Source organism: Orycteropus afer, unplaced genomic scaffold (assembly GCF_000298275.1).
Source record: "Orycteropus afer afer isolate SDZICR_OR568_19922 unplaced genomic scaffold, OryAfe1.0 scaffold00061, whole genome shotgun sequence".
In the NCBI taxonomy this organism is placed as follows: Eukaryota; Metazoa; Chordata; class Mammalia; order Tubulidentata; family Orycteropodidae; genus Orycteropus; species Orycteropus afer.
In genome coordinates, this window is record NW_006921648.1 from 909,325 (window position 1) to 923,037 (window position 13,713).

Consider the following 13,713-nt stretch of genomic DNA (forward strand, 5'->3'; position numbering starts at 1 on the left):
AAGATTGACAGCCTTGGAGACCCTGTGGGCAGTTCCACTCTGTCCTCTAGGGGCGCTGTGGGTCAGAATAGACTCCAGGCAGTGGGTGTGGTTTGGGCTCTGCTTCTGTGAAGACTGACAGCCTTGGAGAGCCCGTGACAGTGGGTTTGGGTCCTTTTTTCTATTTTACAGTGAGTGTGTTTCCTCTGTGGGCAGACACCCAGGGAGACATTTTTCCCGAGAGGGCGAAAGCAGCCAGAGCACCGCAGGCTGCAGGGCTGTCCGTGGGACGGAGGCTGCTGGGGACAGGTCTGAGTGGGGAGCAGAGCCGCTGTGCACTGGCCGTGGCGGTGACAGGCCGCTGTGGTTTGCGTCTTCACTGCAGGGCCTGCATGCAGGCGCTGGCTCAGGAGGGAGCCTCTGGGGGCGCCGTGCTGGTCCTCCCTGGGCGGTGCGTGTACCAGGGGCTGGGGCCGCCCGAGAGTGAGCTCTGAGCCCACCACTCCCACCCACAGGGCTGTCAATGGGAAGGGCAGTGGCCTCACAACTCACCATGAGGAAAAAGTACCAAGGCTGGGGCACCCCGAACTGGCCAGGGCAGACAGCCTCGACGTACCAGGCCACCAGGCCGTAGAGGACCGCGTCCAGCAGCAGCATGCCCAGCACCTGCCCGAAGGAGAAGTCGTCATCCACGTTGACAGGGTTCAGGAGGTCGTGCCACTGCAGGCCCGTGCCTGGAAGACACACGGGGAGACGGTGGTACCGGGCGGCCCCACCCGATGGCCCACGTGTGTGTGCATGGTGTCACACGACAGCCAGTGCACACACGATGGCCAGTGCACACACGACAGCCAGTGTATGTGAGACAGTGGTACTGGTGCCCTACCTGATGGCCCACGTGTGTGTGCGTGACGTCACATGACGGCCAGTGCACACACATGACAGCCAGTGTACGTGAGACAGTGGTACTGGGGCCCCACCCGATGGCCTGTGTGTGTGTGTACGGCGTCATGTGAAAGCCAGCACACGCACAGGGAGACAGCGATACTGCGTGCCCCGCTCCGTGTGCACGCATGCTGCAACATGAAAGCCGGTGTGACTTTTCCCACCTCATTTTCTAGCAAATTTGTAGGTTTCTTTAGGTCTTTAAGGAGCTCTAGTGGCCTAGTGCTAACTAGAAGGCTGGTGGTTCAAACCCACTCCCTGGAAGGAAGATTGGGCAATCTACTTCTGTAGTGATACCACCTCAGAAACCCAAGGAGGGGTTGCTATGAGTCAGATCTGACTCAATGGCAATGAGTTTGCTTTGTTTTTTTTAGGTCTTTAGGACAAGAGCAAGTTATGAAATCAGCTAAGTCCCCAAACCAGCAGGGGCTCATTAACTTGCTAGATGGGCCACATGTATGACATTCATGAAACATGAAGACACATATGTGTACATATGTATTACATAGAGCTCTGGGGAGATGCAGTGCCTAAGGCATCTGACTGCCGACCAGAAGGCTGGCAGTTCAAACCCACCAGCCACTCTTCAGAAGGAAGATGGGACAATCTACTGCCATAAAACCCAGTGGGGGTCACTATGATTCAAAACTGATGTGGTGCCAGTGAGTTTGGTTTGGTTTACATATTACATACACACATAGCCCCCGGACTGCGAATCGGTTCCATTCCTAACTTGTCTCTAAGTTGAATATGTATGTAAGTTGAAATGACAGGTATGGTTCATATCTGACGTCAGTCAGTCCAATGTTATATGTAGTGTACAGCGTCGTTTGTTGGTAAAAACTATCAAGGACACACTTGCAGACACGCCACAATTGTTTGTTGGTAAAAACTATTAAGGACACACTTATAAACATGCCACAACATCTCTAACATTGTGACACGCTACTGCAATAATTACAACGTTTCATGTGCCTCACGATGTAGTGCCCGTCTGTCGTTATGAAGTGCTGGCGCCTCGAACGTGTAACATGACAGGATTTGGGGGCTGGTTTGTAACTATGGGTTAGTCTTGCCCACCATGCATCTCTCAGCTTGTCACACTGGTGGCTTGCATGTGGCCACAACGAGCCTGCTTTACTGGGTCTCCTTGCACCAGAAATACAGTATAAAAAAAATAAAACAGACTGGTGAGCAATCCATTGAAAGCGGCAATAGGCAGAAAGATGCTGCCGTCCAGGGCGTTGCTGGCAGTGTCCGATGGCGCCCGGCAGAGCTGCCAGGAGGCCCCAAAGCCTGGTCTTGGGGCTCCTGGAAGGGGCTCCCGTCACGGCCACCTGCCGCCTGTGTCTGCCATACCACCGTCCCTGCCTGTCTGTCCATCTTCTGAGTTAGAGTCCAGCTGGCTGGAGGCGCCCGTGCTGGTGCCCTCCCGCAATGAGGAGGAACACACTCACCTTTCGCCTCGAACTTCCCTATGAGCTGGGCCCCCATGGCCATGGCGACGTTGGAGAGGAGGCAGGAGAGCAGCTTCTGGGGCAGGCTCATCCAGTCGTAGCGGGGCGCCACGAAGAAGTACGGCACGTAGGTGAAGAAGAAGAGGAAGCCGCCGATGGCCGCCGCCATGTTGGCTAGGTGGGGAGGGGACAGGCGGGCTGCTGAGAGCAGCCACGGGGCAGGGGGCCTTCCCCGGGACGAGCTGCCCCGGGGTGTGAGCTCCAGTGCTGGGGCTCTGGGCTCGGGCCTCAGCCTCTTCTCAGTGTCCTGCACCCAGAGGATGACATCCGCCCAGGGCTTTACACGCATCCCTGTCCCAGGGACCCCACTGTCCTGCACCCAGAAGGTGACATCCGCCTGGGGCTTCACACGCGTCCCCATCCCAGGGACCCCACTGTCCTGCACCCAGAAGGTGACATCCGCCCGGGGCTTCACACGCGTCCCCCGTCCCAGGGACCCCACTGCGTCTCATCTCATCTGACGTCCCTAAAGTTGAGCTCCTGATGCCCCTGCCTCAGGCCTGTCTCTCCTGCTTGGCCTGATCTCAGGCGCACGTTTATTCATTCCACAGACATCACCAGCACATTGCCCTCAGGCTCACAGGTCCCCAGGGCACCACCCTCAGATTCACGGGTCCCTGGGGAACCACCCTAAGGCTCCTGGGTCCTCGGGGCACCGCCCTCAGGCTCACAGGTTCCGGGGCACGGCCCTGAGGCTCACGGGCCCCCGGGGCACGGCCCTGAGGCTCACGGGTCCCCGGGCACGGCCCTGAGGCTCCTGGGCCCCCGGGGCACCGCCCGCTTCCCCAGACTCCAAGCAGCTGGGGCAGTGGCTGACCGACCTCTGCTGAAGAAAGTGCTGACCATGAAGCTGAAGGAGATGGAGGCGACGGCGAAGCACAGCAGGAAAACGAACACCAGGGACGGGTGGCTGTGGGTGAGCACCGCCACGCCCTTCTTCACCTGCGCGGAGCCGGCCGTCAGCCACGCACGCACGGCACACAGCCCGGGCACACGGGGCACAGCCGGGACGGGAGGAGGTCGCTGTGCACAGCCAGAGCTCGGGCTTCTCTGCAGACTGCCCGCAGGCTCGGGGCTCCGGGGGGTTCCCTGTGCCCTCCACCTCCACCCTCCTGGACGGGCCCTACCTCAGGGAGCTGGACACTCGCCTTGACACAGAAAAGCAGGGTCATGAAGGCACTGGCGACGACCAGCAGCACGAAGGACGTGAGGAACCAGGCACTCCAGTGCAGCCAGCTGCTCAGCCCCATCACACACATGTACTCCTGGGGGAGGGGCCACCACACACATGTACTCCTGGGGGAGGGGCCCATCACACACATGTACTCCTGGGGGAGAGGCCATCACACACATGTACTCCTGGGGGAGGGGCCACTACACACATGTACTCCTGGGGGAGGGGCCACCACACACATGTACTCCTGGGGGAGGGGTCCACCACACACATGTACTCCTGGGGGAGAGGCCATCACACACATGTACCACCCGGGGGAGGGGCCATCACACACATGTACTCCTGGGTGAGGGGCCATCACACACATGTACTCCTGGGGTGGGGCCATCACACACATGTACTCCAGGGGGGGCCATCACACACATGTACTCCTGGGGGAGAGGCCCATCACACACATGTACCACCCAGGGGCTGTGAATCCATCACACACATGGACTCCTGGGGAGAGGGGCCCATCACACACATGTACCACCCGGGGGCTGTCAGCCCATCACACTCATGGACTCCTGGGGAGAGGGGGCATGTCAGGGTCCATCATGGGGACCCTGCACCCACTGCATGCAGTGCCTATGTGTGTCTATGTGTGTCTCTGTGTGTATGTGCATGCGTGTGCATGCGTGCCTTTGTGTGCCCTTGCCTAGGTGGGATCCAGGCTGGAGCCAGGGCCAGCAGGATATACCAGCTATGCACCCCTGCCAGGCTGGAAGGAGGGAGACCCCAGCTGTCTGTCAGGCACCTGGCTGACTGCTCGTGGGGCTCCAGCCCAGCAGTAGGAACCTGGGCCAGACCCCAGAGACAGGCTCACTCAAGGGCCCGAGCCCCAGCCAGGACTGCCCCAGAGCAGCACAGGCCGCAGTGTTCTCTTCTGTTGTTGCTGTGGACACAGCCAAAGGCTGAGTAACCCCTTCACCAATGAGGGACCCCGTAAGGGGGCATTCAAAGAGCCTGGATGCCTACGGAGGAGGATTCAGAAATAAACCAACCCAGGGAACTCGGCCCGTCCTGGAGGTGCAGCTGACTTGCGTCAACAACCCTTTGTATGACCATCAGTTTTCTATAATTCACTAGGCTACAAAGAGCTCAAAGCAGCCCCAGAGGTGCAAAGATTAAGCACCTGGCCAATAGCTGCAAGGTTGGTGGTTCAAATCTACCAGCAGCTCTGTGGAAGAAAGACCAGGTAATCTGCTCCCATAAAGACTAAACCCCAAACACCAAACTTGTGGCTGTGGAGTCCATTCCGACCCACAGCGCCCCTAGAGGACAGAGTGGAACTGCCCCACAGGGTCTCCCAGGCTGTCAATCTTCACAGAAGCAAAGCCCAAACCACACCCACTGCCATGGAGTCCATTCTGACCCACAGCGCCCCCAGAGGACAGAGTGGAACTGCCCACAGGATCTCCAAGGCTGTCAATCATCACAGAAGCAAAGTCCAAACCACACCCACTGCCATGGAGTCTATTCCGACCCACAGCGCCCCTAGAGGACAGAGTGGAACTGCCCACAGGGTCTCCAAGGCAGTCACCTTTACTAAACCAGACTGCCACATCTTTCTCCTGTGGAACAGCTGGTGGGTTCAAACTGCTCACCTTGGTTAGCAGCTGAGAGTTTAACTACTGTGCCACGAGGGCTCCTTCTGTAAAGACTGCAGCCCAGAAAATGATATGGGGCCGTTCCACTTTGTCCTGTGGGGTCACCATGAGTCAGAATCGCCTCAATGGCCCCCAACACCAACAAAAGAGTTCAAAGATGCTGAAGGAAGGCAGTGATCTGGGTGGGGGCGCCCACTGACACCCACTGAGGCCCACTATGGCGTGAGAGCCATGCATGCGGGGCTACCTTGAGCTTTTGCTCCTTCTCCCGCACGACCGCCCGGATGATGCTGAGGGAGGTGTAGGTAAAGCTGAGCATGAGCAGCAGGGGCAGCTGGTATTGTATGGCGACGAGGAAGGGGTCCGAGATGAACGGCGGGTACGGGAACCTCTTCATGACGACAGTGACCTTCTCCAACAGCTGCTGCGTGGAGGCGTTGGCGTGGTACTGCATGATGGCTCTGTCCACGGCGTGCTGCACGGCCAGGAAGCCTTCTCGGATGTACCCTGTGTTTGAGGGCAAAGGACATTCCAGCATGTCGGGGTCACACATGTCGGAAAGATCACATGGTGGAGGAGCGCCATTTGTTCAGTCGCGTGAGCTGCGTGCACAAGGATACCCCTGGGTCCTTGAGAAAGGGGAACCCGAGGTGCTGAGTTATTCCGCTGAGGGACGGTCTGAGACCGTAGGTGGCGTCCCTGGCCATTCAGCGTTTCCCACAGGAGACGGGAGAAAACGTACTGGACACGCGAACACTGAGGGCCAATGGGAGGGCAACACTCCTGCCCCCTCCGCTCTCATGAGCCAAGTGCTTTCACAGACATCGTCCTGTCATGAAAACGCCTCGTTCTGGAAAGGACCCTACCTGACCTGCACAGGTTTGGTGGGATTCCAAACAAAGAAAGAGAAGACAGGCCAAAAATGTGCTAGGGAAGATCATGCGAAAAGTCAGGTCAGGGGAAGGAGAGGGAACAGAAAGTCAGAAGAATGATTGGTTCCCCGTATACAGTGAGAGGTGATGGTGGGTCAGCAGGGAGTGGGGGGCACAGAGAGAGACTGTGGTTTCAAGGAGGTGGGGCTGAGACCAGCGAGAGGTGGAGTCAGAAGACGAGAAGGAGCTGGCCATCGCGTTAGTGTCCTGTGGCTGCAGTCGCAATTCATGTCACACTCAGTGGCTTAAAACAACATGCAGTTACTACCCTACAGACCTGTGGATGAGGAGTCTCACTGGGCTAAGATGAAAAGGGTGTCAGGGCACATCATAGACTGAACTCTGTCCTTAACATACGTGTCAACTTGGCTGGGCCGTGGTTCTCAGTGGTCTAGCAGTTAGGTAATGATGGAATCAGCCCCATGCTGGGATCTATGTGATCAGCCAATCAGCTGCAAGGGGATTAGGGTAGGAGGAGACCCCTTCACACAGGTCACAGCCTGATTTTCCCGGGGCATGGCCTGCATCACCTTGTATCTTCCAAGAGACAAAGAGAGAGGGAAGGCAGCAGAGAGGGAGGGAGGGACCTACTACCACCAAGAGAGAAGAGCCAGGAGAGGAGGGTGTCCTTTGCACCTGGAGTCCCTGTGCTGAGAACCTACTAGACCCCAGGGAACGATACTAAGACACGTGGAGAAGGAACACTAGGCCCACAGATGTTGAAAGGAGATAAGGACCTTCCCTAGAGCTGGTGGCCTGAGTTCAGATGCCCGAAACAGCGGAGAATACACTGGTTACTACAGCCACCCACTTGGGGTACATTTCTGTTATGGCGGCACTAGGGAAGTAAGACAGGGCATCACTGCTCTGGAGGCGTGGGGGAGGGTCCGCTCACTCGCCTCTCCCGGTTTTGAGAGGCTGCCACATTCCTTGGCTTATGGCCACTCCCCCATCCTCGAGCCAAACAACTCTCTCTCGGACCCTCTCTTCTGCCTTCCTCTTCCTAAGGATGCTTATGATCACAACAGAGGCCTGGAGGTGCAGTGGTTAAGCGCTCGGCTGCTAACTGAAAGGTTGGTGGTTCGAGCCCACTGAGTGCTCTGTGGTAGAAAGATGAAGCAGTTTGCTTCATAAAGACTTCAGTCAGCACTATTTACAACAGCCAGAAGATGGAAACACCCAGGTGTCCATCAACAGAAGGATGGATAACAAAACTATGCTACATACGCACAATGGAATACTGTTGTTGTTGCTGTTTGTTATGTGCCGCCGTCGAGTTGGACTCAACTCATAGCAACCCCTCCTTGGGTTTCTGAGGCAGTATCACTACAGAAGTAGATTGCCCCATCTTCCTTCCGAGGAGTGGCTGGTGGGTTTGAACCACCAGCCTTCTGGTTATCAGTCACGTGCCTTTAGCCACTATGCTATCAAAGCTCCCCTAAAGAATTATGTAGAATCTGCAAAACACTGCATAATGTGGATGAACTTGTTGTTGTTGTTGTTGTTATGTGCCGTCGAGTCAAACCTGACTCATAGCAACCCCTCCTTGGGTTTCCGAGGCAGTATCACTACGGAAGTAGGATTGCCCAACCTTCCTTCCGAGGAGTGTATGAACTTAGAAGACATTATGCTGAGTGAAGTCAGTCAATCACAGAAGAACAAATACCGTATTAGTTCATTATTGCAAAAAGTCAAGGAAAGGTTTACATATGGAAGGCAACTTTCTTTGTTGGTTACTAGGGGTGGGAGGATAGGGTAGGGAACACTGCTAAAAAAGAAAAAAAGGGACGACCTTAGGGATAATAAGTCATTCCTGCTGCAATTATGAATATATTTTACGTTAGCCTTTCATTGGCCAAGACTTGCAGCCTTGGAGACCCTGGGGTGTGGTTCCACTCTATCCTCTAGGGGCGCTGTGAGTCGGGATCCACTCCACAGTGGCGGGTTTGGTTTTGGCTTTGCTTCCGTGAAGACTGACAGCCTTGGAGACGCTGCGGGCAGTTCCACTTTGTTCCATAGGGTGACCATGAGTCTGAATCCACTCAATGGCAGTGGGTTTGGTGTTCTGGTTTTGTGACCACGCTGGGCCACCCGAGTGATCCAGATCATCTGCCTACTGTGAGGTCAGAGGATCCGCGCCCTTCATTCCAGCTGCAGCCTCTGACGCCCCTGGCCAGCACACTCACAGGTTCCCAGGACTAAGACGTGGACGCTCCCGTTGCTGTTGCTAGGCGTCAGGTTGACTCCGCATAGCAACCCCGTGTACAACAGAGCAAAGCCCTGCCCGGCCCTGCACCACCCTCACAACCCTTGCTACGCGTGAGCCCATCGTGGGAGCCCCTGTGCTCGTCCATCTCGTTGAGGGCCTTCCCCTTTTTTATGACCCCCCACTTTACCAAGCATGACAGCCTTCTCCTGGGACTGGTCCCTTCTGACAACGCGACCAGAGCAGGTGAGACCAAGTCTGGCCATACTCCTTTCTGCGGGGCATTCTGGCTGTATTTCTTCTGAGACAGATTTGCTAGTTCTTCTGGTGGTCCATGGTATGTTCAGTGTTCTTCGCCAACACCGTAATTCAAAGGCATCAGTTCTTGCTGAGTCTTCCTTATTGACTGTGCAGGTTTCACATACATGTGAGGCAACTGAAGATACTAGGGTTGGGTTAGACACACTTTGGTCCTCAAAGTGACTTCTTTGCTGTTTGAAAGAAGTCTTTCCCAGCAGATCTGCCCAGTGCAATAACATCATCCAATGAGCTGACTGCTGCTTCCGTGAACACTGATCGTGGATCCAAGTAAAACGAAATCCTTGACAACTTCAGTGTTTTCTCCATTTACAGTGATGTTCTTTATTGGTCCAGATGTGAGGATTTTCATTTTCTTTATGTTAGCTGTAATCTACACTGCGGACCGCAGTCTTTGATCTTCAGTAAGGGCTTCAAGTCCCCCTCACTTTCAGCAGCAAGGCTGTGTCATCTGCGTATCGTGGGTTGTTGCTTCCTCCGATCCTGATGCCGCGTATCCTCCGGCTTCTGGAATTATTAGCTGAGCAGAGAGACTGGATAAGTGTGGTGGAAGGATACAATCCTGACACACACCCTTCCTGATTTTGAACCACCCAGTATCCCCTTGTTCTGTTTGAATGACAGACTCTTGGTCCGTGTACAGGTTCCCCATGAGCACCACTGAGTGTCTGGAATTCCCATTCTTCTCAGCGTCATCCACACTGTTTTATTATCCACACAGTCGAATGCCTTTGTGTGGTTAATAAAACACAAGTACACATCTTTCTGGTATTCTCTGCTCTCGTAGTTAAGGTTATATGTCGGCTTGGCTGGGCCCGGCTGAGTGGCTGGGCAGCTGGATGGAGTATTCCCCACAGTGAGACTGGTGATTAACTCCACGGAGGAATCTACTGTTAGCAGCTGAGTAGCTGCCTTAGGGATGTGGTCGGTTCACAGTCCATAAGTAGAAGATTTAGGACTGGTTGGTAGCTTTTGGCATGCTTGAATCCTGCAGGTAGCCGAGTCTTCATTTAACAGCCTGCCATGTTTGCTGGTGAACTTGGGACTGTCCCTAGACTTGTAGTCTGCAGTGCTGTTTGGTAATATCGGGATTGTGCCATTTTATTTGTCACCTGTGGGCTTGTCAGCCTCAGCAGCCAGCAGCTGCCTGAGTGGAGAGACACTCCAGCTCCAGTGGCCAGGAGCAAGAGGCAGGGCTGAAGGCCAAGGTCGAGGGCTTTCAGCCAGCCCCGAGAGCCTGGCACTTTGAACTTGGATTTCTAGCCTCCAAACTGTGGGAGAATAAGCTCCTGTTTGTTAAAGTCCCCGATTAGTGGCATCTTCTGTTGGAGCAGTGCCAGGGAACCAGCTCTTCTGCTTTCGGCCAAGACCCACCAGACATCAGCAACGACGTCCCTCGTTCCATGCCCGCTTCTGAATCCGACTTCCATTTCTCTAAGGTCCCTGTCAATATATGGCTGCAACCATTTTAAAATTATCTTTAGCAAAAATTTATTTGTGTGTGGTATTAATGATACTGTTTGATAATTTCCACATTCTGTGGGATCACCTTTCTTTGGAATGGGCACAGGTACTGTGAGGGCTTTCATGCTGCTGCGAAGCTGGGGACTATGCCACTGGTATTTCCAGTCTCAGCAGGGTCACCAAGGTGGGCGGGTTTCAGCGGAGCTTCCAGACTGAGACGGACTGGCAGAAGGACCTAGGGATGTACTTGTCAAAGAAGTGGCCGGTGACAACCTTGTGAAGGGCAGAATACGTCCGACGCAGCAGGAGCTCTGGTGGCACAGTGCCTAAGGCATCTGACTGTGAACCAGAAGGCTGGTGGTTCAAACCCACTGGCTGCTCCTTGGAAGGAAGGTTGGGCAATCTGCTTCTGTAGTGATACTGTCTCGGAAACCCAAGGAGGGGTGGCTGTGAGTCAAAATCAACTTGATGGCAGGGAGTTTGGTTTTTGGTTTGGTCTGATGTAGGGCCGTGAGATGAGTCCTCAGGTTGGAAGGCACTCAGAACATGAGGTCGGGGAGAGCTAGCTGCCTCCTCAAAGCAGAGCTGACCTTGATGACACATAGATGGAGTAAAGCTCTTGGGACCGCCATCTGCTGAGGAGGCACGACTTGGAAGAAACGGCTGCAAACACCTGTCGGTGATCAGGCACGCCTGGCGGTCAGCAACTCTGCCTACCATAGTGAACGCCACGCTCAGGGTGTGGCCTCTGCGTGCCTCCTAACCTCCTTCTGCTCACCTGTCACGCCCCCTTGGGTGTCTGTAACGAAAGCCCTGCAGTGAGGTGAGCCTGGGCCACCTGTTGTCAGAACAGGAAGGACAGTAACATGGGGAGACAGGACCCCAATGCAGAGCCAGGTGTGGGGGGACTGAGCCTGAGGAAAGAATGGGCCTGACATTGTTGGTTGCTGTGGACCCCAACGCAGAGCCAGGCGTGGGGGACACTGAGCCTGAGGAGAGTGGGCCTGACGCTGTTGGTTGACATGGAGTTGATTCGGACTTGAGGCGACCCCATGTGTGCAGAGAACTGTGCCCCATGGGGTTTGCAGGGCTGTGGCCTCAGAAGCGGATCGCCCCTGTGTCCCGAAAGGCCTCTGGGTGGGTTCGGACTGCCAACCTTCAGCCAGGAGCCGGGTGTGTAACCATCTGCGCCACTCTGGGGGCCAGGAATAACACTAGGATTGCACAGGCGGCCTGGGTCCCTGGGACCTGAGCGTAAGGTAGGGGGAGGGGACGTGGGGTACAGGTGTGGGTGGCAGGGGCGCTGCTTTCCTGCGTCATCACTGCCAGTTAGCAGCGTGGTGCTAACCGCTCAGCCAGCCAAGCCGCCTCTTACCGGGCTCCCCGCCGTCAGGGGACGTGGGCTCCCTCGGGCCCGGGCTGGGGAAGAGAGGGAAGAGGGAGGTGGTGTGCCAGCCCTCCGTCTCCTTCAGGAAGAAGGCGCCCGTCTTCGTCCACATGTAGTTCCTCCGCGTGCAGCTGAAGCGCAGGTGGTACTTCACCTTCGGAGACAGAGGACCCAGAGCGTGAGGCGCGGGGAGGCAGGTGTGGCTGCACCACCGGAAGTCCTCCCTCCCTGCCCCGCCCCCCAACAACCGTGGGGGCCCGGAATGTCAGTGGGCGCAGGGAGCCCCACACGGGCACCTTCGGGGTGCCCTCAGCTGCTCTCTCTTGCCAATACCCAAAGTGAACTCTCCGTGAGACGGGTCCCCGGTAACCATGGGGGCCACCGAGGCAATGCTAGATGGCTGTGATGGATTCCCAGGAGGAGAAAGGACTTGGCCTTTTCTTTCTCGTTAACATACAACCAGAATCCTCACGTCCGTGGGGGTTAAGCCTCAGCACCGCCCCTCTCCTCTCCATGCCCTCTGACCCCACCTCAGAGGCCAGGAGATGCTGTTGCTGTTGTGTTGTCCGGTGCCACTGAGTCGCCTCCGACTCCCAGTCACCCCGTGCACAGGAGACACCCCCAGCCCCGCACCGCCTCACAGTCCCCGCGACGCCTGCGCATCGATCCACCTCCCTGCGGGGCCGCCCCTTGTCCACTGAGCACTGAGCAGTACCGTCTCTGAGACGTGGGAGCTGAGAGGGCCCCGCCGGCTGTTCCTTCAGGTCAACGGAGCGGCAGGGCACCTCAGCAGAGCCAAGGTGACCCCGGGCCCAGAGGGACAGTCTAGTGTCCACTCTTGGGCACAAGTTTTGGGAGAAGCAGTAGCTTCTGTAGGCGGGGTCAGCGTACGGGGGTTGGACAGGAAGGCCCTGCGGATACACCACAGCCCCTCCACGCGGCAATGGGGGGATTCTCACAGGGGACACCGAGGCCCTGCGGACGCCCCTCGGGCCCTCCATGCAGCGACGGGGGGATTCTCACAGGGGACAGTAGGCCCTGCAGCCCCTCCACGCGGCGATGGGGGGATTCTCACAGGGGACACCGAGGCCCTGCGGACGCCCCTCGGGCCCTCCATGCAGCGATGGGGGCATTCTCACAGGGGACCCTAAGGCCCTGCGGACGCCTGGGCAGCCAAGGGGCCTCTCACCGCCAGCGGCAGGGGGTCCTTGCTGTGGTTGAAGGTGTGCTGGAAAACCAGTGCGGCCAGCACGTTGGAGGAGCGGTTGTCATACTTGATGTAGTCCTCGAAGGCCTTCTCTGAGGGGAAGCCCCGGACTGTGGAGAGAAGGGACAAACAGAGATGTGAGTTCAAGGTCCCTGCACTTCAAAGGGGGCGGGGCTACCAGTGACCCTGTGTCAGCCGCTGGCAGGCGGCCCTGACTGGAGCTCCATAGAGCTCCCGCGGGCTGATTTGTGGACGTCATCACCAGGCCTCACTTCCTACTCTGCCTCAGGCTGAAACACGTCCAGCGTCCCAGCAACACACAGGCCTCCATAACCTTGGGTAGTGGCTGAGCAGAGGCACACAGGCCGGGATCAAACCCAGGCTTCCTGCGTGGAAGGCAGGAGTCCCAGCCCTGAACCAACACGGCCCCGACACGCTTTCCTGATGAGCTTAGCTGCCAGTGAGCTGTCCCGACCCACAGCGACCCCGTGTGTCACACAGTAGGTCTGCCCCACAGGATGTTCTAGGCCATAATCTTCACGGAAGCAGACTGCCAGGGCTTTCCTCTGTGGAGGTGCTGCGTGGACTCAGACCGCCAACCCTTAGGTTAGCGGCGACTGCAAACTGCCTGCATCACCCAGGCCCCTACACGTTTCCCCAGGGCTTTTCCTGAGTCTCAAGGAAGCTTCCATTTCTGGCAGGGAGACAGACTATGAAAAGGCTGGCTGAACAGCTCCACCCAGGCCCGGCACACACAAAAATACAAAAACCCACACCCACTGCAGTGGAGTCCATTCTGACCCACAGCGCCCCTAGAGGACAGAGTGGAACTGCCCACAGGGTCGCCAAGGCTGTCAATCTTCACAGAAGCAAAGCCCAAACCACACCCACGGCCGTGGAGTCCATTCTGACCCACAGCGCCCCTAGAGGACAGA

The 13,713-nt window shown here is 56.6% G+C and overlaps 1 protein-coding gene across 1 annotated transcript in view; it reads right to left on the reverse strand.

Moving 5' to 3' along the window:
- Positions 1-13,713, reverse strand: part of ABCA3 (ATP binding cassette subfamily A member 3) — a 37,394-nt gene that overhangs the window by 20,735 nt on the left and 2,946 nt on the right. The window contains exons 3-9 of the mRNA XM_007939541.1: positions 12,761-12,888; positions 11,560-11,725; positions 5,512-5,771; positions 3,590-3,706; positions 3,263-3,383; positions 2,382-2,555; positions 532-713 (exon numbers count right to left, since the gene is read on the reverse strand). Coding sequence (XP_007937732.1) covers positions 532-713; positions 2,382-2,555; positions 3,263-3,383; positions 3,590-3,706; positions 5,512-5,771; positions 11,560-11,725; positions 12,761-12,888 — 1,148 coding nt within the window. The remainder of the gene's footprint in view (positions 1-531; positions 714-2,381; positions 2,556-3,262; positions 3,384-3,589; positions 3,707-5,511; positions 5,772-11,559; positions 11,726-12,760; positions 12,889-13,713) is intronic.